General features: G+C 39.3%; 1 protein-coding gene across 2 annotated transcripts in view; it reads left to right on the top strand.

Annotated features, from left to right (window-relative positions):
- POLR3B (RNA polymerase III subunit B) overlaps nucleotides 1-25,296 on the top strand; it is a 145,742-nt gene that overhangs the window by 81,004 nt on the left and 39,442 nt on the right. For both annotated transcript variants that reach the window (XM_064283661.1, XM_023539140.2), the window contains 5 exons: nucleotides 1,533-1,695; nucleotides 2,989-3,142; nucleotides 6,647-6,721; nucleotides 7,306-7,404; nucleotides 16,099-16,226. In XM_064283661.1, the coding sequence (XP_064139731.1) occupies nucleotides 1,533-1,695; nucleotides 2,989-3,142; nucleotides 6,647-6,721; nucleotides 7,306-7,404; nucleotides 16,099-16,226 (619 nt within the window). The remainder of the gene's footprint in view (nucleotides 1-1,532; nucleotides 1,696-2,988; nucleotides 3,143-6,646; nucleotides 6,722-7,305; nucleotides 7,405-16,098; nucleotides 16,227-25,296) is intronic.

Here is a 25,296-nt window from a genome sequence, read left to right as displayed (position 1 = left end):
ACCATTGATGCTCACGAGGAGCTTTTTTTTGAGCAACTTCTTAGTTTCATTTGGTGTACTTAGAAGAAATCACAGGCACAGTTCAGCCAACTAGGAGCACTCAGTTCAAGACCTAAAGTGGACTCAGACTCATATAGGAAACACAAGCAATCACCTTAACACTAAGCCAAAGAGTTTAAGTAGATTTGCTTCTGTGATACTATTTCTAGTGTTACCAGTATTGGTTTCACTTGCTTTTATGCCTTCTAAATTGTAAACTTCTGGATGAAGAAACCTTCTTAGGGTCACTGTTGTGTACTTAGCACCTAGCACAGAGCCTAAATCAGAGGAGAGGTCTTGTGTATATATATATGCTGAATGAATGAATCGCTTAATTTATAACAAGTAAAAATCGTACGTTCCAACGTGTAGGGGTTTGTTAAAACTTGGAAGAGGTAAAAAGGAGTCCATGCAGGGTTCTGATTCTTAGAAATTATTATTATTATTTTCCTAGTTTATCTTAAACCGTATGGAAATTCACACTAAACTTATGCTGCTTGTCAAATTTGCACAATTTGTACCTCTTAAACTTTGAAACACTCAATTTCCCAGAGGGTGGTTCAGCTAACTTCAGTAAAGTACCTACTTTGTGCGTTACTATGGCAGATGGCTTTTGAAAATGGAAGGTATAATCTCTACCTGATTCATGTGTTCCATGTGTTTTTTTCTGAGCGTGCTGTATTTTATCCTTGTTTATGTTTTCGTTCTAGAATTTTTTGGTTGTATAGAAGGTTAAAAATATTTTTTATTTCCTTTTCATTTTGAAATAATGTCAGACTTATAAAAAAGTTACAAAAATAGTACATAGAATTTCTGTAATTCTCCTGGATTCCCTACATGTGAACGTCTTACATAACTGTAGTACAGTTATCAACCTCATGAAATAATAATACTATAATCTATAGATCTTATTCAGATTTCACCAGTGAACCCACTTATGTCTTTCTTTCTGGTCCAAGATCACACATTGCTTTCAGTTGTCATGTCTCTTTAGTCTCCTTTAATCCAGAACAGTTTCTTCAGTCTTTCTTTACTTTTCATAACCAAGAAGCTGTAGAGTGTGCCCAGTTGTCTTATAGAACCTCCCATTTCTTGCTAGACATTTTATATTTTCGTGTGGCTGAGACCATCAGTGTTCTACTGTTTTTATAGACTATCATTTTCATGACTGTGGTGTTTTGTAGTCTGGGAATAACAGTTTATGTCATCAGTTTCTTTTTGTTAGACATTTATGATATGATCATTGTTTAGAATTACAAATAGTACTGTGGTAAGCGTTTCTGTGGCTAAATCTGTGTTTTTATCCTTGCTTATCATCTTAGGTTAAACGATGTGTACATTTGTGGCACATTTACATGACAGGCCAGAGTGTCCTCTGCAGGGTTGTACTGCTTTATGCTGCCACCAGCACAGTGGTGAACTATTTTCAGATACAAACTGTAGTTTGTATTACTAATGTTCATTCTTAGAAATGACTGTCTTTTGTTTTTTAGGCTTGTGGTTTGGTTAAAAACTTGGCCCTTATGACACACATCACCACTGACATGGAAGATGGGCCCATTGTTAAATTAGCCAGCAACCTGGGAGTAGAAGATGTGAACTTGTTATGTGGGGAAGAGCTCTCTTACCCAAATGTGTTCCTTGTCTTCCTCAATGGTGAGTGTATTATAGGTTGTATTCCAGGTGTATTGCATGTTGATCTTACTTGAGTTTATTACAGTATTACATGTTGATCTTACATGACCTGTGGAGGAGGGGAAGGGGATCCAGTATTACCAGCTATTGAAAGTACAAATACACTTTAATTCTGGGCCCAGGTTAAACTTTAGTGGTAGAAAAAATTGATGGCAGAGACAGTAATTCCATTGGCTGGTTTTCCAGGCTTTGAGCATATACAGCTCTCAGAGCTAAAGGTAATATTGCAAAGATGGGCTGCTTTCTTCCCTTTTACAGATGGTAGCATACCCACAGTGGGATAAGGTTTAGCATGGAATATTTAAGTATGAGTTAAATGTCTGAGTCATTCTGCAGAAATAATCCGATCAGCCCTTCTAGTGAACTGATTTATTTTTTTCAGCTGTTAGGTAATTGATATGTCAACATCCTATGCCAAGAGAGTCCCTTTCCCTTGGCTCATACTCCAGTTGCTCCTTTCACACGCCCCTTCCACCTCCTTCAGAAGTCTTCTAGAGACAAGGGCAGCAAGTGTGCCTTTGTCCTTTCAGCTTTTGGTCTGGTGGCCTGTGTGTCTGTCCCCTCACCATTGTGCTCCGGGGCTCATCCCTGACCACTGAGCTTGCTGTCTCTTCTCTTCTCCCCCTTCCTCCCACTCTGGGAGGCATTAACCCTTCGCTGTTTTTTTTGTCTGGGCTGGTGAGAAGAAAAGAAGCGAGAACCTCAGCAGGGTTGTTCGTCAACTGCCTTGTGTAGTGTATCCCGGGGACTAACATTTAGTGAGCCTTTGCACTTTCACCCAGTACATCTCTGAATCCTCACACCAACCTGTGAGGCAAAGTCCATTTTCCTCACTTTACCGATGAGGATCACAAGAGCAGTTCACAGTAGCCGTCACCAGGTGCTGGGTGGAGTGCTAAGTACTTTCCATAGATCAACCCATTTATTCCTCACAACCACCCTGTGGAGGTGATGAAGTCATGTTCAAACCCAGACATACTGGACCCCAAGTATATGCTCCTGGCACTGTGTGACAGATGGGGAAAATGAGGCTAACCTGCCCGTGTTGCCCAGCCAGCTTGTGGGACATGCTGTACTACCCTTAACCACTCCACTACTTTGCTTTCCTGCAGCCTGTGGTCTGGCTGCAGGCCTTATAAAACATTTTCAAATGACTACTCGATGCTGCCTATTATTTTGATTGGGTCAGTATTTTTATCCAATTAGATTTGTTTTTCATTTTTGTCTTATATGTTCTTACTTGTTTGTGCATAGGTAACATCCTGGGTGTCATTCGAGACCATAAGAAGCTAGTGAATACATTTCGACTGATGCGAAGAGCAGGTTATATCAATGAATTTGTTTCCATCTCAACAAATCTTACAGATCGCTGTGTCTATATTTCCTCTGATGGAGGAAGGCTGTGCAGGTATGTGTTGCTAAGAGCTTTTAAGAGTCTCTCTATGATTCGAATTGCCAGCTGTTTGGTTAGCAGCCGAGCTCTTAAACACTGTGCCACAAGGGCTCCTCTCTATGTTTACTTTTTAAACAAATAGGCTGGTTTCTATTTTTGAAGCTGTTTCAGCCTCTTATTAAAATAAATTTAATTCAGTTAGCAAATACTTTAGGAATTTGCCTACTAGGTACTGAGGATTCAAAGATTAATTGGAGACAGTCTGTGCCCTCAGAGAGCTCAGAGGCAGAAATAATTACTAAGAATAGTCAAGTATGCAAATGATAAATGATAGGCAGTATTTATTATTTTAATAGATGTACTACATTCAACTCTGTGGCCTTGGAATTATTATGTTCCTTTAGCAAATGAGGAAACTGGGGTTCAGTGAGACTAAGTAATATACCGAAAGCTAGATAGTCGTGGAGTCTGTTTTTATTTGAAATTCCTTTGAATTCATCCAACTCCAACAATCATGATTTTACCCACAATATTCCACATGAACTGAGCATAAAAGGATGAATAGGATTGTTTTAGCTTGGATAAAGGGGGAAAGGAGAAAGGCTGAGAAATGGCAAGAAAAAAACTTGGAGGATGAAGAAGTAAAATAACATTAGGCCCAATAGAAAAGTAGGATCCCTCTATTTATGCAGCGCTTACTGATGAAGGTCAAAGACAACAGCCTTCAGTATGGGTTACACCTCAACATAAAGAAAATAGAAATCTTCACAACTGGACCAGTGAGCAACATCATGATAAACGGAGAAAAGATTGATGTCGAGGATTTCATTTTACTTGGATCCACGATCAACACCCATGGAGGCAGCAGTTAAGAAATCCAGTGATGTATGGCATTAGGAAGATCTCCTGCAAAAGACCTCTTTGAAGTGTTGAAAAGCAAAGATGTCAGTTTGAGGACTGAGGTGCACCTGATCCAAGCCATGGTATTTCCATTCGCCTCATATGCATGTGAAAGCTGGACAACGAATACGGAAGACAGAAAAAGAATTGGTGCCTTTGAATTATTGTGTTGGCGAAGAACGTTGAATATACCATGGCCTGCCAGAAGATCAAACAAGTCTGTCTTGGAGGAAGTACAACCAGAGTGCTCCTTAGAAGTGGAGGTGATGAGACTTGGTCTCAAGTACTTTGGACATGTTATCAGGGGGGAGCAACCCCTGGAAAAGGCCATCATACTTGGTAAAGTAGAGGGTCAGCGAAAAAGAGGAAGATCGTTCATGAGATGAATTGACACAGTGGTTGCAACAGTGGACTCAAGCATAGCAGTGATTGTGAGGATGACGCAGGACCAGGCAATGTTTTGTTCTGTTGTACATGGGGTCGCTATGAATTGGAACAGACTAGATGGCACCCAACAACAACAACAATAACATAATGCACAGATACCGTCTAGAATCTGGGTTACAAAGATGAGTGTAACATAGGATCTGATCTTCAGAGATCTGCAGGGGCATCAGCTGAGGACATTACCTTGTTCCATAAGCCCTGACTTATTTCCCTGTAGGCCTTCTTGGTAAATCTCAGGTGGTGATATGACATGAGACGGTGAGCTGGCAGTAGTGGAGAGTGGTAGAGAGAGCTACGGCTTGGAAGTCAGTCAGAGCTGGACTTGCAATTGCCATTGTTTGTGTCTCTCCAGCATCCATTTCCCTTTCTGATAACCCTGCCTCCTTTTTCTTTGGGGACTGTCCTTCCCCACTGGCAGTCTTCTTGAGACAGTCAGTCAGGTGCCCGCTGCTCCCCAGCCAAGGGTCAGGCATATGACCCAAGCAGGCCAGTCAGACTCTCTCCTCAGTGAATATGAATCCCAAATAGGTTAGCTCACAGATGGAAAGTGGTTGGAACCAGTTCATCCTGATAGTAATACATGAGAGAAACTGCTCATTACTTGTGTTTTGTGGATTCTTGGGAGTACTCCACTTCCTTTTCTTTACGAGACTGAGTGTTTCACCTTTTTCTTTGAGCCTGTGAACTGTCCCATTCTTATCCTTCCAGTAAATTTCATTTTTGCTTAAATTAGCCAGAGTTCTTTGCCACCAAAGAATTCTAACTAATGATATACCTGCATTCAAATCCTAAGTCCCCGCTGATCGAGTTGTGTGAGTCTGAGTTTGTTATTTAGGTCTCTGCCTTTTTGGTTGCCTGACACACACTAGGTGCTCATTTATAGCTATTAACAACATAATCCAATTAGGAGAGGGAAAAACAATATTTTCTAGCTTATTCTTTTTTAGGGTTTTTCTGATTCATCGTATCCAGCATAATATGGCATATTTTAAAAGAAAATGAACTCTTTTTTTAGAGGTGATTTTATAAAGGCATAACACAGACCCTGCAGGAAGAATTAGTAGAGTTTATTGAGTGAAGTAAAGGACAACTCCCTTTCACCCACCCCTGTTTGTGTCATCACTTCTGAGGCTGTTACCCTGGACTAAGCTGCGGCCCTGGAGCGAGGCAGCAGTGTGGCTGCCCTTCCCCAGCAGGAAGCAGCCTGAATCTCGAGGTAACATTGATTTCCATGAAAAGCTCATCCAGTTCATTTTTCAGCAGCTCATGTCCCCCTTTTGTAATTGTGCAGCTCCTCTTCTGAACTGTGTAAAAGTGCTCATTAGCCCTCAGCTATTTGGACTTTAGGGCAGAACGCACAAGTGTCTTGTGGTCGCTTGCTCTTCTCTGTAAGAGCCGGTTATCCAAATAGCAACAGCCCTTGACGTTTCGGTGCCACATGCCATCCTTTGTGTCGGTGTTTCCTCGGGGTAGTGAAGCCCTCAGATGGTCCAGTCCCCGCTGACAGTTACAGGTCAATCTAACAGTGTGTAGGCAGAAGGCTCTTTCTACCCCACACCCATTACAGTGCAAGAACAAGAAAGTAAGAAAGCCCTGTTCTCTGCAGGCCCGGAGCCACCCTTTTGGTCGTACGTAGCTCTAAGTGACCTGCTAGTCTGGTCCAGTGATGCTTCTTCTAAATCAGACCACTCTAGCCAGCTGGATATTCTTCAGACCCTCACTACAAAAAGCCATTGTTATTCTCAGTGACAGTGCTTCTTTGTCTCCTGACCCCATGGGTAGTATATCAGATATTCCCAATGTGAAATCAGGAGATGCTTTTGGAATGATGCAATTTCACATTTTAGAAAAGATGATATTAAAGGTGTATCTTCTTCTCTAGACTTTTCTGAGCATCATTTTTGTCTCCTTTCATTTAAGTCCGAATGGTTTCTAAGGTACGTATGTGTATGTGTGTGCGTGTGCATGTGTACACATACATACATAACTTGAACATGTGAGAGAGAGAACGGGCCCACACTTACTTACACGTGCAAGAAAATACCTGGTGTCTTAAAGCAACTCAGGAATGAGTTTGATCGTATCTACATCTTCCCTTATTTCACTGTAGTAAACTCACTTGCTGACTTAATTCTTATGTTGAACTATTATGAATTTTTTTCCCCCTTCTAGACCCTACATAATTGTTAAGAAAGAGAAGCCTGCAGTAACAGCTAAGCATATGGAAGAGCTGGCTCAGGGGTACAGGTAAGTGGACCAAACCAAAACTTACCGGTCCCATTTATACTCACGTGGATGGTTTATTCATCAGTAATGTTATTCGACCTGTGCTTTTAAGACAGTTGTGTTCATTTTTAGTCTCTTAATTCCTCCCCACCAAGTACTATCAGCCCATTACAAACATATTCTTCTCCATGTTAGCTTGCTTGGACATTGTAAAATATTTATCAGTTTAGATCATGAGGGTTAAGTGTTTCTGGTGAGAGAAGCACTTATAGCAATATGTTGAGATAGACAATGTGGGTCTTTCATCATCGGAAGTTTCTAAAGTCATAGAAAATTTGTTAAGATTGGTGTGAACTTTTCAAAAGCGTGGACCAGATTGACAAGAATCACAGACATTTTACTGTTTTTGTTTCAGCAACTTAATGACCACTCTGTGACCAAGAATAGCATGTTCCCAGTATCTCTTCAATGTATTGGTATTCTCTTGGAGAAAAAAATGGTTCAGGCTCCCCCAAAAAGAAAAAGTCTGTATCTTTTGCTATTACATATAAAATACTGCAGTCAAATGCTTCTTAATAACGTCTGTTTGACCAATATTTTCCCAGAAATTTTGAAGATTTCTTACATGAGAGCCTGGTTGAATATTTAGACGTGAATGAAGAAAATGACTGTAACATCGCACTCTACGAACATACAATTAACAAGTAAGTAGGATCTTTAATAACAATAATTAAAACATCATCCGGTTATAGTAGGAGACCCTGGGTGGCACACATGTTTACGTGCTCAACTAGTAACCAAAAGGTTGGTGGTTCACACCCACCCAGAGGCACCTCAGAAGAAAGGACTGGCAATCTGCTTCCAAAAGGTCATGGCTTTGAAAATCCTTTGGAGCTCTGTACAGTGTTACCCTGTAACACCTGGGGTCCTTATGAGCTGGAATGAACTCAACAGCAACCGGTTTGTTTTGTGTTTGTTCTGATTATAGAACCTACTTTCTCTTTTCATTGTCACCTTCAGTTCTTTTGTTGTGTCCTCTTCTAGCAGGAACTGTTAGAAGTATACTGTTTTATAATGAAGCATAACCCATCATTTATCCCAGTGTAAGACCATCACAAAAGTGGTAATAAATTATCTTTAGATTTAATTATCCTTTCTATTCAAGTGTCTATAAATATATTTTTATTGTACTTTAGATGAAGATTTACAGAACAAAATAGTTTTTCATTAAACTCTTAGCTTTCCTGTCCCCTCCTGCCTTCTAGTCCTTGCCCCTGGGCTTGTGTGCCCCTTAAGTCTAGTTTTGTTTTATGGGCTTGTCTCATCTTTGGCTGAAGGATGAACCTCAGGAGTTAGTTCATTACTGAGCTAGAAGGGTGTCCAGGGGCCATACTTTCCGGTTTCTCCAGTCTTTGTCAGGACAGCAAGTCTGGTCTTTTTTTTTGTGAGTCAGAATTTTGTTCTACATTTTTCTCCCCCTCTGTCCGGGACCTTGTATTGTGATCCTGTCAGAACAGTCAGTGGTGGCAGCTGGGCACCATCTAGTTACACTGGACTCAGCCTGGTGGGTGCCATGGTAGTTGTGGTCCATTAGTCCTTTGGCCTAATCTTTCCCTTATATCTTTAGTTTTCTTCATTCTCCCTTGCTCCCAAAGGGGTGAGACCAGCAGAGTATCTTAGATGGCTGCTCACAGGCTTTTATAACCCCAGATGCTACTCACCAAAGTAGAATGTAAAATATTTTCTTTATAATCAAGTGTATATATTTTAAAGGAATTATCTGATTTTAATATTTTATCACTATCAAAATTGAACTAATGAATCAGGCTATGTAAAGATATGTTTTTCCCTTTTAAAGAGGATTTTATCAGAGGATGTCTAATTCTTACTATTAGGAATTGGAAAGATATCCCCGAGTTTGTGTGCAATATAAACATAAAATGATATTATGTTCACAGTGTTTCTTTTAGAACAATTATATTTTATGAAGTATCTGTGTTCCTTTTGAAATATATTAGAGGACATTAGAGGACATCTATATAACTTGCTGTCTGTTACATGTGACTGATGTACTGCTTACCTGAAATTTTCACCGTTATTTAGTTAAATAGGGAGTTTAATGCTATACCTGATAACTATGTCTGCAATCAAGGACAAGTTCTTTGCTACCAAATGAAATATACTAATTTATTTTGGGCCCTTGGGTGACGTAAATGGTTAAGCACTCGACTGCTAGCCACAAGATTGACAGTTTGAACCCACCCAGAGGCAGATCAGAAGACAGAGCTCGCAACAGATTCCAGAAGGTCACAGCCTTGAAGACCCTATGGAGCAGTTCCATCCTGCATGCATGGGGTCGCCGTGAGTCAGAATCGACTAGACGGCAATTAACAACAACGTTTTTGCCTTATTATAATTTAGTAAATAATACTTTTCAGTCAGAATTATTACTTCCTTAAATGTGTGAATCTCTCAAAGTACTATTTTTATATTTCCTCATTTCAAGATTGAGTGTAAAAGAGAACTATTTTTTAGTAACCCAGTAAATGGCAGTTCCAGCCTCCTTTTTACTGAAGCCAAAAACCTGGGTTTTGGTCTCAACTCCTCTCCTTCTCCACACCTCACATCTAACCCCTTAACATATCATGTGAACCTTCAAAACATATCTACAATCTGAGCTCTTTTCGCCACCTCCACATACCACCTTTTGTTTTATTTATGTGATGGGTTATGTTCATTGTTTTTCTGATGTTGAACCATCCCTGCGTACCTGGTATGAATCCCACTTGGTCATGGTGAATTATTTTTTTGATATGTTGTTGAATCCTTTGGCTAGAATTTTGTTGAGGATTTTTGTGTCTAAGTTCATGAGGAATATTGGTCTGTAATTTTCTGTTTTTGTGGTGTCTTTACCTGGTTTTAGTATCAGGGTTATGCCAGCTTCATAGAATGAGTTTGGGAGTATTCCATCCTTTTCTATGCTCTGAAATACCTTTAGTAGTAATGGTGTTAACTCTTCTCTGAAAGTTTGGTAGAATTCCCCAGTGAAGCCGTCAGGGCCAGGGCTTTTTTTGTTGGGAGTTTTTAAATTACCTTTACAATCTCTTCTTTTGTTACAGGTTTATTTGCTCTACCACTGTTAGTTTAGGTAGGTAGTGTGTTTCTAGAAATTTGTCCATTTACTCTAGGTTTTCAAGTGTGTCAGAGTACAATTTTTCATAGTATTCTGTTATGATTCTTTTAATTTCAGTTGGGTCTGTTGTGATATCGCCCGTGTCATTTCTTATTTGGGTTATTTGCTTCCAATCAAGTTTTTCTTTTATCAGCTTGGCTAATGGTTTATCGATTTTGTTGATCTTTTCAAAGAACCAGCTTTTGGTCTTGTTAACTCTTTCAATTGTTTTTCTAGTCTCTATTTCATTTATTTCTGCTCTAAGTTTTATTATTTCCTTTGTTTTGCTGCTCTAGGGCTTACTTTGCTGTTCTCTTTCTACTTGTTCAAGTTGAAGGATTAGTGTTTTTATTTTGGCCATTCTTCTTTTAGAATGTGTGCATTTATTGCTAAAAATTGACCTCTGAGTACTACTTATACTGTGTCCCAAAGGTTCTGATAGGATGTGTTTTCATTCTTATTTGGTTCTGTGAATTTCTTTATTCCTTCCCTAATTTCTTCAATAATCCAGTAGTTTCTGAGCAAGGTGTTATTCAGTTCCCATGTATTTGATTTTTTTCTTTACTTTTTCTGTTATTGATTTCTACTTTTATGGCTTTATGGTCAGAAAACATGCTTTGTAATATTTCGATGTTTTGGATCTTGTTAAGGCTTGCTTTGTGGCCTAATATGTGGTTTGTTCTGGAGAATGTTCCATGTGCGTTGGAGAAGAAAGTATTCTTGGCTGCTGTTGGGTGGAGTGTTCTGTACATGTCTGTGAGATCAAGCTGGTTGATTGTGGCATTTAGAGATTCCATGTCTTTATTGAGCTTCTTTCTGGATATCCTGTCCTTCACCAGAAGTGATGCGTTGAAGTCTCCTATTATCACGGAGCTGTTTCTCTTTTCAATGTTGTTAGAGTTTGTTTTATGTATTTTGGAGCCCTGTCGTTAGGTGTGTAAATATTTATTATGGTTATATCCTCTTGCTGTATTGACCCTTTAATCATTATATAGTGTCATTCCTGATCGTTTGTGGTGGACTTTGCTTTAATGTCTGTTTTGTCAGAGACTAATATTGCCTCTCCTGCTCTTTTTTGGTTGTTGTTTGCTTGATATATTTTTTCCATCCTTTGAGTTTTTGTTTGTGTCTTTAAGTCTAAGGTGTGTCTCTTAGAGGCAGCATATAGATGGATTGTGTTTTTTTATCCATGCTGTCCCACTCTGTCTCTTTATTGGTGCATTTGGTCCATTTACATTCAGCGTAATTATTGATAGGTATGAGTTGAGAGCTGTCATTTTGATGTATTTTTGTGTGTGTGTTGTTGACAGTTTCTTTGTTCCACTTAATTTTTTCTACTGAGTTTTTCAGTATGTGTTTTCTTTTCATTGTTGTTGATTTTGTATTTGCTGAGTCTTTATGTTTTTTATTTTGAGGTGAAGAATTGTTAGTTTCCTTTGTGGTTACCTTAATATTTACCCCTACTTTTCTTTGTTTAAACCAATCTTGTATTTCTTTATATTGCCTTGATTTCCTCTCCATATGAAAGATCTATGACTACATTATTTACTCCCTCTTTTTTGTTTTAATGTTGTCATCTTTTACATTTTGACACCTGTTTTCCTATTTTCAGTGTTTTAGCTTTGATTTATTTTTGTGACTTCCTTATCTGGGCTGATACCTGTTTGCTCTGTCCTGCGTTCTAGTCTTTGGTTGTTATCTGATGTTACTGATTGTCTAACCAGAGGACTCCCTTTAGTATTTCTTATAAATCTGCTTTGGTTTTTATAAATTTCCTACACTTCTGTTTATCTGGAAATGCCCTAATTTCACCATTACATTTGAGAGACAGTGTTGCTGGACATATAGTTCTTGGCTGGCAATTTTTTTCCTTCAAGTCTTTATATATGCCATCATACTGCCTTCTTGCCTGCATGTCTTCTGTTGAATAGTCAGAGTTTAGTTTTATTGACTCTCCCTTGTAGATGACTTTTTGTTTGTCTCTAAAACCAAAAAATTCTCTCTTTATCTTTGGTTTTAGCAAGTTTGATTATAATATGTCTTGGTGACTTTCTTTTGGGATCTACCCTGTGTGGGGTTCAATGAGCTTCTTGGATGGATATCTTCTCATCTTTCAGAACATCAGGGACGTTTCCTGACAACAAATCTTCAACACCTCTCTATATTTTCTGTTACCCACCCCTATGCTGGTACTCCAGTCACTCATGGGTTATTTCTCTTGAAAGAGTCCCACATAATTCTTAGGGTTTCTTCATTTTTATTAATTCTTTTATCTGATTTCTCAAATAAGTTGGTGTTAAGTACTTTATCTTCAATCTCACTAATTCTGATTTCAGTTGCCTCAGTTCTGCTCCTATGACTTTCTATTGAGTTGTCTAACTCTGAAATTTTATTGTTAATCTTTTGGATTTCTGTTTTCTGTCTCTCTCTGAATTCTTGTAGCCTTTAAATTTGTCATTATGCTCTTGTATAACCTTCTTAAGTTCTTCTGTTGCTTTGTTGGTGTGTTCCTTGGCCTGGTCTACATTTTGCCTGATCTTCTTCCTGATCTCTTGAAGAGTTTTGTATATTAATCTTTTGAATTCTACCTCCAGTAATTCCAAGAAGTTATCTTCCCCCAGAAGATTTCTTGGTTCTTTTTTTTTTTTGGTGGCTTGCTGAAGCCATCATGGTCTGCCTCTTTATGTGATTTGATATTGACTGTTGTCTCTGAGCCATCAATAAGTTATTATATTTATTTATTTTGTGTTTGCTTACTGTGTCCTAGCTTCTGGTTTTGATATGCCCAAAAAGACTGGTCATGTGAGCTAGTTTGATTATTGGCATCTTTGAAGCTGTCACATCTTGTCTGTAGGTGGCAAGAGTTGTTACGAGGTATGTGAGCCCAGGAGTCCATTTATTTTCTTGTGTAGATTCAGCTCAGCTGTTCAGGTCGTCCGTCCACAAGTGTGTAGTGCAGGCTCTCACCTACAGTCCTAGATGGGCAGGAGTGATTGGAGTAGGCCAGGCATCTGGCTGCAGTAGGGGGGCGTGCGCTGATCAAGGTAGGGGGCTGACTGCTGCCCCTGAGTGTCTGGGTGGAAGGCGTATCCCTGTTCCCTAGAGGGCATAGGTAGGTGGGTTTTGCAGCCAGACTGTGGGCACCCAATGCTGTTGGCTATAAGGACTGGGAGGTACAGCTTATTCTCGGACCCCTGTCATGGGTGGCTTGGTGGAGTGGGTGGAGCCATGAGTCCTCAGGCCCCTGATGTGGGTAGATGAGGACCCTGCTTAATGGACAAGGCGGTGTCAAATGTCATGAATCTGCCACTCCCCCTTATACTTGATACAGATGAAAATAGGGTCCAGGTATATACACTGTTATACTGTGCTAATGAGGGCCTACACTGTTGAAATGGGCCCACATAGGTCTGTGCAGGGAAGGGCATTCAGTGTCTGTGGACCCCTTATGTCTGTGCCTAGGCAAAGGGATTGTGCCTATCTTGAGTTCCTGGCTTAGGGGAGCTGGCAGATTATTTTTCCTATTTGTTCCCTCTCGAAAGCCAGGAGAATGGCTCAGAGCACCTGACAGGTCCCACTTCTGGCCATGGGGGCACAGGAATCACTGAAGCTGGACCAGGACCAGAGCAGAGCAGGGAGAGGGTGGGTAAATGAGAGTGAGGTACTTCCCAAAGCGGCGGGGGAGGGGAGGAGTTTGATCCGCATGGTAGGTTAGATGCTTGTACTTAACTTTTGCTGATTGAGTGCTTTTTCTTGCTGGTTCTGGAGACATGAGAAGATTCTTCACCGCACAGTCTGTCCCAATGTGGAAAACAGGTCCTGAGCACCAGTGCTTACCTCACCCATCACGTACTAGCTGATTCAGCTTGGAGGGTGCCGGTGCTGGCCGGGTCAGGTCTGGCAACTCCTCAGTGCTTCTGAACCATCTCTCCCTTCCCTTGCTGCTCAATCTGATTTCTCAGCTTTGTCTTTGATTATCAGGGCTCCTAGATTATCATATATAATCAATTCACTTGTTTTTTGGGTCATTGTTTTAAGAGGGACCACAGGAAGCATCTGACTACTCCACCATCTTGGCCCTGCCTCCTCTTGTGCTTATTTTATAGTGCTCATTACCACACAGTAGAATCTGTATTTTACTGATTAATCAGTGTATTATTTGCCTCCCTCCACTGGAAGCTTCATAAAGGCAAGGCTTTTTATCTGTTTTGTTCACTGCTATAAATGAATATAAGGATACAGAATTTCTGTATTAAGTAATTCATACTTGTGAAATTAAAAAAAATATATAGAAGATTGTAAAGTAAAAAAGATGAATCTTCTACCTTCCCCATTCCACCAAACTCCGTCATCCAGACATAGCCAGTGCTAATAGTTGAGTACATATTCTTCTAGGTATTTTTCTAAGTGAATACTAATATACATGTATGATCCCACACAATGTTTATATATAAGACAATGGCATCATAATTTCAGTGACTTGATTTTTAAACTTAACAGTATATTATGGACTTTTTCCCATATTTATGTATATGGAGCCCTGGTGGTGCAGTGGTTACAGTGCTTGGCTGCTAACTGAAAGATCAGTGGTTCAAATCCAACAGCCGTTCTGCGGGACAAAGATGTGGCAGTGTACCCTCCATAAAGATTACGGCCTTGGAAACCATGTGGGGCAGTTCGCCTCTGTCCTATAGGGTCGCTATAAGTTAGAATCAACTTGATGGCAGTGAGTTTGGTTGGTTTGGCATGTGTCTATATGTGTATATATCTATATAATACATTATATATAACAAATGTTTCATATACATCTTATTATATTTAATTACTACTTATTATTTCATCATCTGTCTACATACACATAATTTAATTTGATCCCTGTTGACAAATATTTAGGCGGTTTCCACTTTTTCCGCTATTACAAGCAATATGTTGCTTAGTTTTAATTTGAGGTGAATTTAAGGCTGGATTAATGCACGGTAAATAGGAAGTCTCCCAGTTCTTGTTCAGGATAGGATCTTAACGGTGGTTATGACTTTGAAGGAAATAATAATAATTTAACTATTTTTTTGTAAAATTAGAATCCAGAATGTTTAGACTTTTCAAGAATTATTAAACAATATATGATCTTATATATGTTGTTGTCATGGAAAAAGAAGTAAAAAGAGACTTGAGCTTTTTTCCTTCTTCGTTTTTCAGCTTACCCCAAAAACTTTAGTATCTGAAAAAGTGACTTTTACTTATATTGGGGATGTCAACTTGGTCAATATTTAAACAAATCAGTATGTTTGAAACAAACCCTATTTTATTCTAAGCTATAAAATGTAGCTTTAAACTGACACTCTTAAAAAACAAACCAAACCTAGAGCTCTTTCCTCCCCTGCTGACAAAGGCCTAAAGTGTCTGAGGGGATTGGGATTCTGCCAGGTCATGAGGTCAAAACTATATTCTTCAAACTAAGAACTACAAGGAAAATGACCCTATATGACAGAGTAGATTGCTCCATAGAATTTTCTAGGCTGTAATCTTTATGGGATCAGATCTTCCGGTCTTTCTCCCACAGAGCTGCTGGGTGAGTTCAAACCACCAGCTTTCTCATTAACAGCCAAGCACTTAACCATTCTGTTACTAGGCCTTCTCAAATATAATTAAAAGTTTTTAAATAACTGAATTATTTAAATTTGCTTTTGTAAGTTTAAATTAAGTAAAATAAAAAATTCAGTTCCTCAGGTCACTAGCCTAACAATTCAAGTGTTCAATAGCCACGTTTGGCTACTGACTATAGTACTGATCACTGTGGCTCTATGGTAACTATTCTTAAAGGGGATATTTTCTTCCTCTAAAATGGCGATACAACTTTTTCTTTGATGTAAGTTGGAAAAGTGAGGAAAAGCGGACTACCCATCTATGGGGATATTGTTGATACTGCCTTTCTTATATGCTCAGTATAGTAATTCCTTTATAAGCGTTAGTTATTATTACTTAATATGTAATAATGCCTTATTTTTTAATGCCTGTATAGACAGTTTATAGTATCTTCTCCTGTATTTCTATCACTAATAAAAATAATGATAATTTATGTTTTATCACATTTTATTTAAGTATTTCAGGTATTTTATCAGCTTTACTAGTGTCAAATTTTGTCTTATAAATTCCTTGAATACCCTTTAAGAGACGTTTATTTTAATATTTGATGCCTAAGATGTCTAACTCTTACTTGATTTGATAGAGATACCACCCATTTGGAGATTGAACCATTCACTCTTCTCGGCGTTTGTGCTGGCCTGATCCCATACCCTCATCATAACCAGTCCCCCAGAAACACTTACCAGTGTGCCATGGGGAAACAAGCAATGGGTAAGATTTCTTTCTGGAACTTGGTTCTAAATAGTTGGGGAAAAGACTTGGACATTTTTATTCCTCCTTCAGTAGTATTGTGTTTGACCATATCAGGTGATGGTAACGTGATAGTTCAGAGGGTTGCCTGTGGACCTCTGCAATGTTTTCAGGGGCTTCTTTTACGTGCAAAGCTTATACAAAACTGGAGAAAACCTCTGTGAGCTTGATTACTTGACCAAACAAAAGGACATGTAATAGCTACCAGAGAAGTATGAAGAGTAAATACGAAGAGAAAAGCCCTATGAAGTGTAAGTTGTTAATCAAGAGAGATGGAAGAAAGAGCAGAAAAAGTCAAGAGTAAGAGAGAGGAGAGAGAGAAAAAATAGAGATAAATATGCACAGTGTGATTAGAATGCGTCTAGTAATTGTCTGGAGGACAATTATTGAACCCATTATATCCTTGTGGTTGCTACTACGTTGCCTGAAACTTTTCTGATTCAAGCCACACCAATTTCTCAGTTCATTTTTCCCCCTTCTTTTTCCCTTCATCCATCTATCTGTTCACCTATCCATTTATAAGATTTATGGAGCATCTGCTATAGACTAGGCATGAGGGTGGAGCCTAAATATAGAGAGATGAAAAACAGAGTTCTGTCCTCCAAGAGTTCACAGTCTAGTGGGAGAAAGCAACAAATAAAGCAGTAGTTCACTATAGTGTGATAAATGCTGTAGGAGACCAACAGCCAGGATCTAAGGAGGTCAGAGGAGGGACATCACTTAAGGCTAGAGAGTGAGTTTTTCTAAAGAATAGAACTGAACTGAGTCTTGAATGACAGTGAATGTTTTTCAGAGGTATGGAAGTTTAAGCAAGCATTGCGTGGGAGAATCTTGGTACTCTGGTATGGTAGTTTTGTACATGATGGGTGTAGAGGTTTGCTTGGGAGGAGCCATATGTGAAGGAGTTTGGGTTTTATCTTGAAGGTGATACAGAGAGTATGCAAGGCAAAAAAGTCCTTATTAAACTTTGTTCTGAACTGTGTTTTAAAAATTTTTAAGTCCTAATAAATTTTACTTTCGTATATACCTGTGACATCATGCAGTATGATGGATCACTTTTATATAGCCTTTTTTGCCATGGTCTTGTAACTCCCACCAAATGATTGGGCGAGGCTGTGCAGATAAGGTGCCTGTGGCCCACTAAGTGGATTGAACAGCTTGCTCATAATGCAAATAAGGTACATGGAACTCTTGTCGGGGTGGTGCCATGCAAACAAGTTGTATAGAGCCCTAATGAGGGGATTGGTCAGTTTTGCCATCCCAGAGGCGGATAGGGGAGACCTCACTACTGTCAAGAAGAAGAGATAGAAGTGGAACAGGTCCTTTGGACCTGTGGTCCCTGCAGAGAACCTCCTAGAACCAGGAGACAGAGAGAGAGCTCTAACACGGGAGACAGTGCAACATGGCAAGAAGCAGTGGCAGAGAAATTTTGGCAGCAGAACCAGGATGCCAGTGTGAGAGAGCACAGTGGGCTTCCCAGTGGAGTGACATGCCCTGCACTTAATGGCAGAGCTAAAGAACTTTGTAACACTTACCTGAGCAGGGCACAAGGGTTCTGGAGGCTGAGGGTCAGAGAAAGGCTTGCCTGAAGGCATGGCTGAAAAAAGTCTGTCCTGATCAAAGAACTGTATCCTGAGTTGTTCCTGATCCTGAATTATAACCTGTTGTGCCCTAACATTCAGCCATTTCAGGACGTAGCATATGATCGAGACCAATGGTATTGAAGGAAGAAGTCCAAGCAGCACTGGAGACATTTACAGAAACTAAGGCTGCAGGAATTGATGGAATACCAATTGAGATGTTTCAACAAATGGATGCAACGCTAGATGCACTCACTAATCTTTACTAAGAAATTTGGAAGACATCTACCTGGCCAATCAAGTGGAAGAGATCCATATTTATGCCCATTCCAAAGAAAGGTGATCCAACAGAAGGTGGAAATTATCGAACAATATCTTTAATATCACACACAAGTAAAATGATGATGAAGATAATTCAAAAACAGTTACAGCAGTATATTGACAGGGAACTGCCAGAAACTCAGGCCAGATTCAGAAGAGGATGTAGAACGAGGGATATCATTGCTGATGTCAGATGGACCTTGGCTGAAAGCAGAGAATGCCAGAAAGATGTTTACCTGTGTTTTATTGACTGTGAAAAGGAATTTGACTGTGTGGATCATAACAAATTATGGATAACATTGTGAAGAATGGGAATTCCAGAACACTTAATTGTGCTTGTGTAGAACCTACACATAGACCAAGAGGCAGTTGTTTGAATAGCACAAGGGTGTATTGCATAGTTTAAAATCAGGATAGGTGTGCATCGGGATTGTATCCTTTCACCGTACTTACTCAGTCTGTCTGCTGAGCAAATAATATGAGAACCCGGACCATATGAAGAAGAACATGGCATCAGGATTGGAGGAAGACTCATTAACAACCTGCTATATGCAGATGATACTACCTTGCTTGCCGAAAGTGAAGAGTACTTGAAGCACTTACTGATGAAGATCAAAGACTGTAGCCTTCAATATGTATTACATCTCACTATCAAGAAAACAAGAAAGTCCTCACAACTGGACTAATAAGCAGCATCATGATGAACAGAGGAAAGACTGAAGTTGTCGAGGATTTCATTTTACTTGGATCCACAATCAACACCCATCAAGAAATCAAACAATGCATCACATTGGGCAGATCTACTGCAAAAGACCTCTTTAAAGTATTAAAAAGCAAAGATGTCACTTCAAAGACTAAGGTGCATCTGACCCAAGTCATGGTGTTTTTAATCCCCTCATATGCATGCGAAAGCTGGGCGGTGAATAAGGAAGACTGAAGAATAATTGATGCCCTTGAATTACGGTGTTGGCAAAGAATATTGAATATACCACGGACTGCCAGAGAATGAACAAATCAGTCTTGGAAGAAATACAACCAAAACTCCTTAGAAGCAAGGATGGTGAAACTTCCTCTCATGTACTTTGGACATGTTATCAGGAGGGACCAGTTCCTGGGGAAGGACATCATGTTTGGTAAAGTAGAGGATCAGTGAAAAAGAAGAAGACCCTCAAGGAGATGGATTGACATAGTGGCTGCAACAATGGGCTCAGACATAGCAATGATTGTGAGGATGGGCAGGACCAGGCAGTGTTTTGTTCTGTTGTACATAGGGTTGCTGTGAATCAGAACCAACTGGAAGATGCCTAACAACAATAACACCACTTCCCTAATAAACTCCATAACTGTGAGTGTGGCCTGTGAATTCTCTGTGGCAATTGCAATGAATTATCAACCTAGCAGAGAAGTAGAGAGTGCCATGGGAGGGACGGGTGGTGTCTGGAGAGAAGAGACATGTCTGATCTCCACCTCAGCAGTCAGCCTTAGGCTGTTGATCTTGATTCTCCTCACCCCTGGTGAAGTTAGAGGAGGTCAGAAGCTGTTGTTGCCCATGCCATTTTTACACATCAGTATGACTTTTATCTCTGATTTAAAGTGTAATACAGTGGAGCTTCATAAAGAAATGTAAAAATGTTGAGGGAAAGATTTTGCATTTTTTGGGGGGGTAACAACTAGAATACAGTTAGCTTTACAGTTACCAGCTATACACTGCGATTGACCACAGCTTGACAACCAAGGAATCCTATTTTTTCATTTTCTGCAGTGGAGCCCTGGTGACACAGTGGTTAAGGGCTGTGGGTACTAACCAAAAGGTTGGCAGTTCTAATCCACCAGATGCTACTTGGAAACCCTATAGGGCAGTTCTGCTCTGTCCTGTAGGGTCACTATGGGTTGGAATTGACTCAACGGCAGTGGTTTTCTTTTTTTTTTTTTATTTCTTCATTATGAGTAAAGAGTATGTATTTCTTTTCAAGTTTTTATATTGCTCTTTGGTTTGCCAGGAAAAAATACAAAGCATGTTTACCTGAATGATGTAATGCCTGGACGGTTCAGAGTAATTCACAGTGGGAAAATCTCAACAGCGACTCATCAGTGTAGCCTTCCCCATTCATCCTAAGCAGCAGTGTGGGCTGATCTCCCGCTTGTGCTTCTGACTTGCTAACAAGTTGAAATATACAGTACTGAACCCTGTGTGTGATGAAAGGGCTATCACTTCTACTGGATTTACCAAACCATTTTGTTTCCTGATGTGAATCCTGGCTGAAACAATACACTTTTTGTGTAGAACCTTCAGCCGAATTAAGGGAAGACTAATCACCTCATCGCTAATGCTGCTCTTTAGTGTTTGAAGATGGAAATGGAAAGAGCAGCATCTAGCTCCACTTAGCGCATTTTTTTTTCTTTTAAATATAAGGAGACTTGAAGGAAAGAAATAATATTTTTATTTTTATAACCCTCTGTCTCCACCAAAAAAAAAAAAAAACAGATTTTGTGGCCGTGAGTATCCAAAGCATTCGGTTAGTTACCACACACAGTTAAGCAGGATCAGTGTGTACAGAAAGCCAATTCAGTGTCTGTAGAGTTCTTTTGTAGTTTCCTGTGTGAAGGTTTTTTTTTCCGCGTTTTGTTTTGAGTGTCATTTGCAATTCATTGTCTGTGTTTTCTGAGGTTGGTGTATTCAGCTGCCCTGACCCTGGGTCCTGCACATTTAGCTCCTTGGATACAATCCTCTGACGTTACTGCTGACGCTAGGAAGACAAAAGCCACTGAATATCTTAAGTAATAAAAAAAAGCCTTTGTTACTGTTTGTTATTATAAAACACCTGACTGGAAAGAAAAGCCTTGAGATAAAAGTACATTTAAAGTTGGCACATACCATGGCCACATTTCCCTTTGGACTCTGAGATAGCTCCAGAAGTATTGAGTTAGGTCTGTATGAAAAAATCACAAAGGAAGAAAGGCTGGCAAAGAGAAAACCCTCAGCAGAGACCCCAGTCTGTAAAGCAGACCTAGTACTTTGAGGAGGACTTCTCTGGGTCATTTTAATCCCATGCAGTCTTGACGGGATAACTAAAATTCACACTCCATCCCATTTTAGATACGAACCATAGCTGGAGACTGTACAAATCCCACAGAGATTCTGTGTGGATTTTCTAAAATATTTTCTTTACTGTTCATCTGTATGTTAGCCCACGTGGAAAGTGGAAGACAGTAGCCCAGAGTTATTCATTAAATGGTCTAACTAATCTGGAAAATTTGCTGTCTGCCATGCACTACCAGCCCCACTCCCTCAGAGTGAAGAAGTGAAAGTCATTTTCTGTCACTTGGCAGAAAGAGACCCAGGTTAGCACAGACCACAGAGACCGAAAGCCTTGCTTTGTATGGAAGAGAGTGGACTGTAATGCAGCATAAAACAGCAGAAGAGGGTACTTCTTAAACCTCTTTATTTTAAGTGATTGATAAAGTTGGAGTTTCCACACAGAGTCTTAACACACTGTACTGACAACCGCCTCTCTCCCATGGACATGGCTGTTTGTTGTGACGGGTCAGAGCTAGAAGTCAGGTAGACATCTGGAAATTGTAAGATCCCCAGGTCACTCAGCAGGACAAGTCAAGGCTGTGTTGGAGCTGCATTGTGTGTGTTCTCGTTGGCACTTGATGCCAAGTTCACATGAGTCACGCTTTCATATCCTGCCTGTTTTATTAGTTGGCAGTCCTCTAGTGGAACACTTTCTCCTGTTTAAAAGAGTCTTTCAGTCCCTATCTGCTCGGTTAATGAATATGCATAACATAACTGCCCTCCCCCAGCGTCTTGTCACTTCTTCCCCCTTCAACTCCAAATTGCTGGGACTTTTTTTTTTTTTTTTCTTTTAAACGCAAGAGCTAATGCTGCTTCTGTTTTTGTTTTTAATAGCTTTTATTCCTAAGCAGATAGTTTTTTCACTTGTGGTCACCACTTTACAGTACAATGGGATGTACTGGAAACAAGCTGGAGGATTTTGAGATTGAAAACACATACAAAGATCTTCCTAAAATTTTGTTTCATTCTGTAGGCCTCTCCCCTACTTTCTGTTTGGATTTTTTTTTAATCACATTTATTCTTTATCCATTTGGGGGTACAAAATAAATGTAAAGATACGTTGGCTAAATTATCCCCAGCAGACCTTTTTTAGAATTTTGCTGTTGGCTTAAAAACTTTTTAAAATCATTATCACTACTTTAGGAATGAGCTTATGTGGAATTTCCTGAGATTGAGATGTTGATAATGAATATTTACGGGGGAAAAGGTAAACTAAATTTCAGTATTTAGGGCTAGAGCTGGAGGTGGTGATATTGCAGGGTGATGGGATGTATATTTCTATTATTACTGCTAATATTGTTAATATTAATTGTAATGTAAGTTTGCAGCTTTTGAGTATTCAGATGCTTTACAGGCGTTTCTTCTTTTAACCGTAACAATAATGCGTACCTTTTTTTTTTTTTCCTTACAAGGAAACCAAATCCCAGCTGGGCTGAGTAACTTATGAAAGGTTACATATATGTTCTGTGAATGTTATCTGTAAAACTTACTAAAGCTCTTCTCAAATGAAACTACTTCTGTCCTCATTTTTTCCCATTCACTATGGCTCGTGATCAAGACTGCCTTCCCTCCCAGACTGTAGATTATAAACTGCTTGAGGACAGGAACTATGTCTGTGTTATTTTTTTTTTAGTATATCTCTGTGCCTAGCTTAGTGATAGAGTATTGTAAGTGCTTAATGAGTGTTTCACAAATAAATGAATGAATGTATGAATCTCTAAGCGCCTTGAAAGTTAAGAAATCAGGGGCAGATTTTGAAAAGAATTTTTGCAAAAAAGAACAGTGTTGGAAGACTTCTACAACCTGATTTTAAGACTTCGGTAAAGCTACAACAAGCAAGACCGTATTGTATCAACATAAGGATAGACATATAAACAGAATCAAGAGTCCAGAAATAGACCCACATTTTTATGGGCAGTTGATTTTAATGAATGTGTCAAGGCAATGCAACAGTAGAAGGAAAAGTCTTTTCAGTCAATGAGATGTCTGTGTATCTACATAGAAAAACCTGAGTATCATCAACTCCTACCTCACACCATATATAAAAATCAACTCAAAATGAATTATAGGTATGTGAGAACTAAAACCATAAAACTTACAGGAGATGTTGGTGAAAATCTTCGTGACCTTGAGTTAAACAAGGATTTCCTAGATGGGACACAAAAAGCATGAACCATAAAAAGAAAAAAAATTAATAGATTGTATTTCCTCAAAATCAAACACTTCACAAAGTTGTAGAAATGACCAGTAAGCACATGAAAATATGTTCAGTATTATTAACCATCAAAAAAAGGTAAATACAAATTAAAATAACAGCAATTTAATGAGAAACCGCTACATACCCATTAAGAATGACTAAAATTTGGAAGACTGACATACTTAAGTATTGGTGAGGATGTGAAGTAACCAAAGCTCTTATACAGTACTGGTGGAAATATAGAACAGTATAATGATTTTGGAAAGCTCTTTGGCAGTTTCTTAAAAAGTTAGTCATACCCTTACTAAATGACTCAGAAATTCCACTCTTAGGTAGTTATCAAGGAGAAAAACATGCAAAGATTTGAACCTGAACGTTCCTAGCCGCTTTATTCACAGTAGTCAAAAACTGTAAACAACACAAATATCCATTACCAGGTGAATGGATAAATAAAAGGTATATTCCTTCAATGGAATACTGCTCAGCAATAAAAAGGAATGAACTACTGATATCCGTAACCACAGGATAAATCTCAGAGTCACACTGCTAAATGAAAGGAGACACAAAAGTATACCTAATATGTGGTTCTATTTATAGAAAATGCAAACTTATCTTTTATATAGTGGTAAAAACAGATCAGTGGTTACCTGGGACCAGGGAAAGAGGGAGGGATCTTTTGGGGGTGATGGAAGTGTTCTGACTTGTGATTGGGGTGGTGGTTTCACAGGTATATATATTTGTCAGAATTCATCAGTTTATACACTTTAAACGGGGAAAATTTGTTGTGTTGAATAACATTGATAAAGAAGAAATTGGGCAAGGGAAGGCAGAGAAGAAAGAGTTAAGACCTGGTGATCTACTGCCATAAAGATTACAGCCTTGGAAACCCTACGGGGCAGTTCTACTCAGTCCTACGGGGTCGCCATGAGTCGGAATCCACTTGGCACACCGCAACGACAATTTGAGCATATGCTTCCCACAGGCTAGCGTTGTAATTTAATTTTCTGCGTGACTCTTTCTCAAAAATGCAGAATAGCTAATCAGCCATCCTATGTGTGATTTAAAAAAAAATTTTTATTTTATTTTATTTTTTTTGACCCTAATTTTTATAAAACAGTATGGAATCTGATGGCATTTTGAAGTTGTAAGGTATAGGAGTAAGCCATGATGTATAAATCGTGTTTTAAGGTACACAGCCATGGTCAGTACTTACTGCTAATAATGTATGTACATACATGTGCACCCTCACAGGTTCTTTCAAAACCCTTTAAAGAAAAGTCCCTGATGGGATCATAAGTACAAAACATTTGCTGATTCGTTTGCTCTTCATCCATTCAGTGGTCAGCTGGAATGCCCAAGAATTACGTTCTGGGCCTGCTAGCACAATTTATAGCAGGATCCTGTCTCTTGTGCCATTGTTAGAGGTGCAGCCATTTATGCCTCCTGCTGCATAATAACACTGGTCCCAAGTTTCAGAAGACATGTTTGGCAGCCTGGTGGGACATTGCCTGAACCCTTGCCTCAAGCTGGGTGAAGTATACAATTGGAGCTGAAATCTCAACATAAATTTTAAGTGATTTCATGTAAAAGAAAAACTTACTGTTGGTGGACTTTTACCACAATCCCAGCAGCAGTGATTTTATTACTAAAATAGCAAGTGATCTAGTGCCAGGTATCCTGCCCAGTTTATTAGTTGGCACTAAAATAACATAAAATTAATGGGCAATTTATAGTGCAGACTCAGCAAAAAGCTTATGAGGTTCAGTTTGGCTGTCGTATTCCAGCTCAGCTGAATCTTGGTAAGTTTTCTAGAGATTTAAGCACAGATCCACAGTATCATCAAGTGTATAATGG

Source organism: Loxodonta africana, chromosome 4, assembly GCF_030014295.1.
Source record: "Loxodonta africana isolate mLoxAfr1 chromosome 4, mLoxAfr1.hap2, whole genome shotgun sequence".
NCBI lineage: Eukaryota > Metazoa > Chordata > Mammalia > Proboscidea > Elephantidae > Loxodonta > Loxodonta africana.
This window is presented reverse-complemented; position numbering and strand designations above follow the sequence as displayed.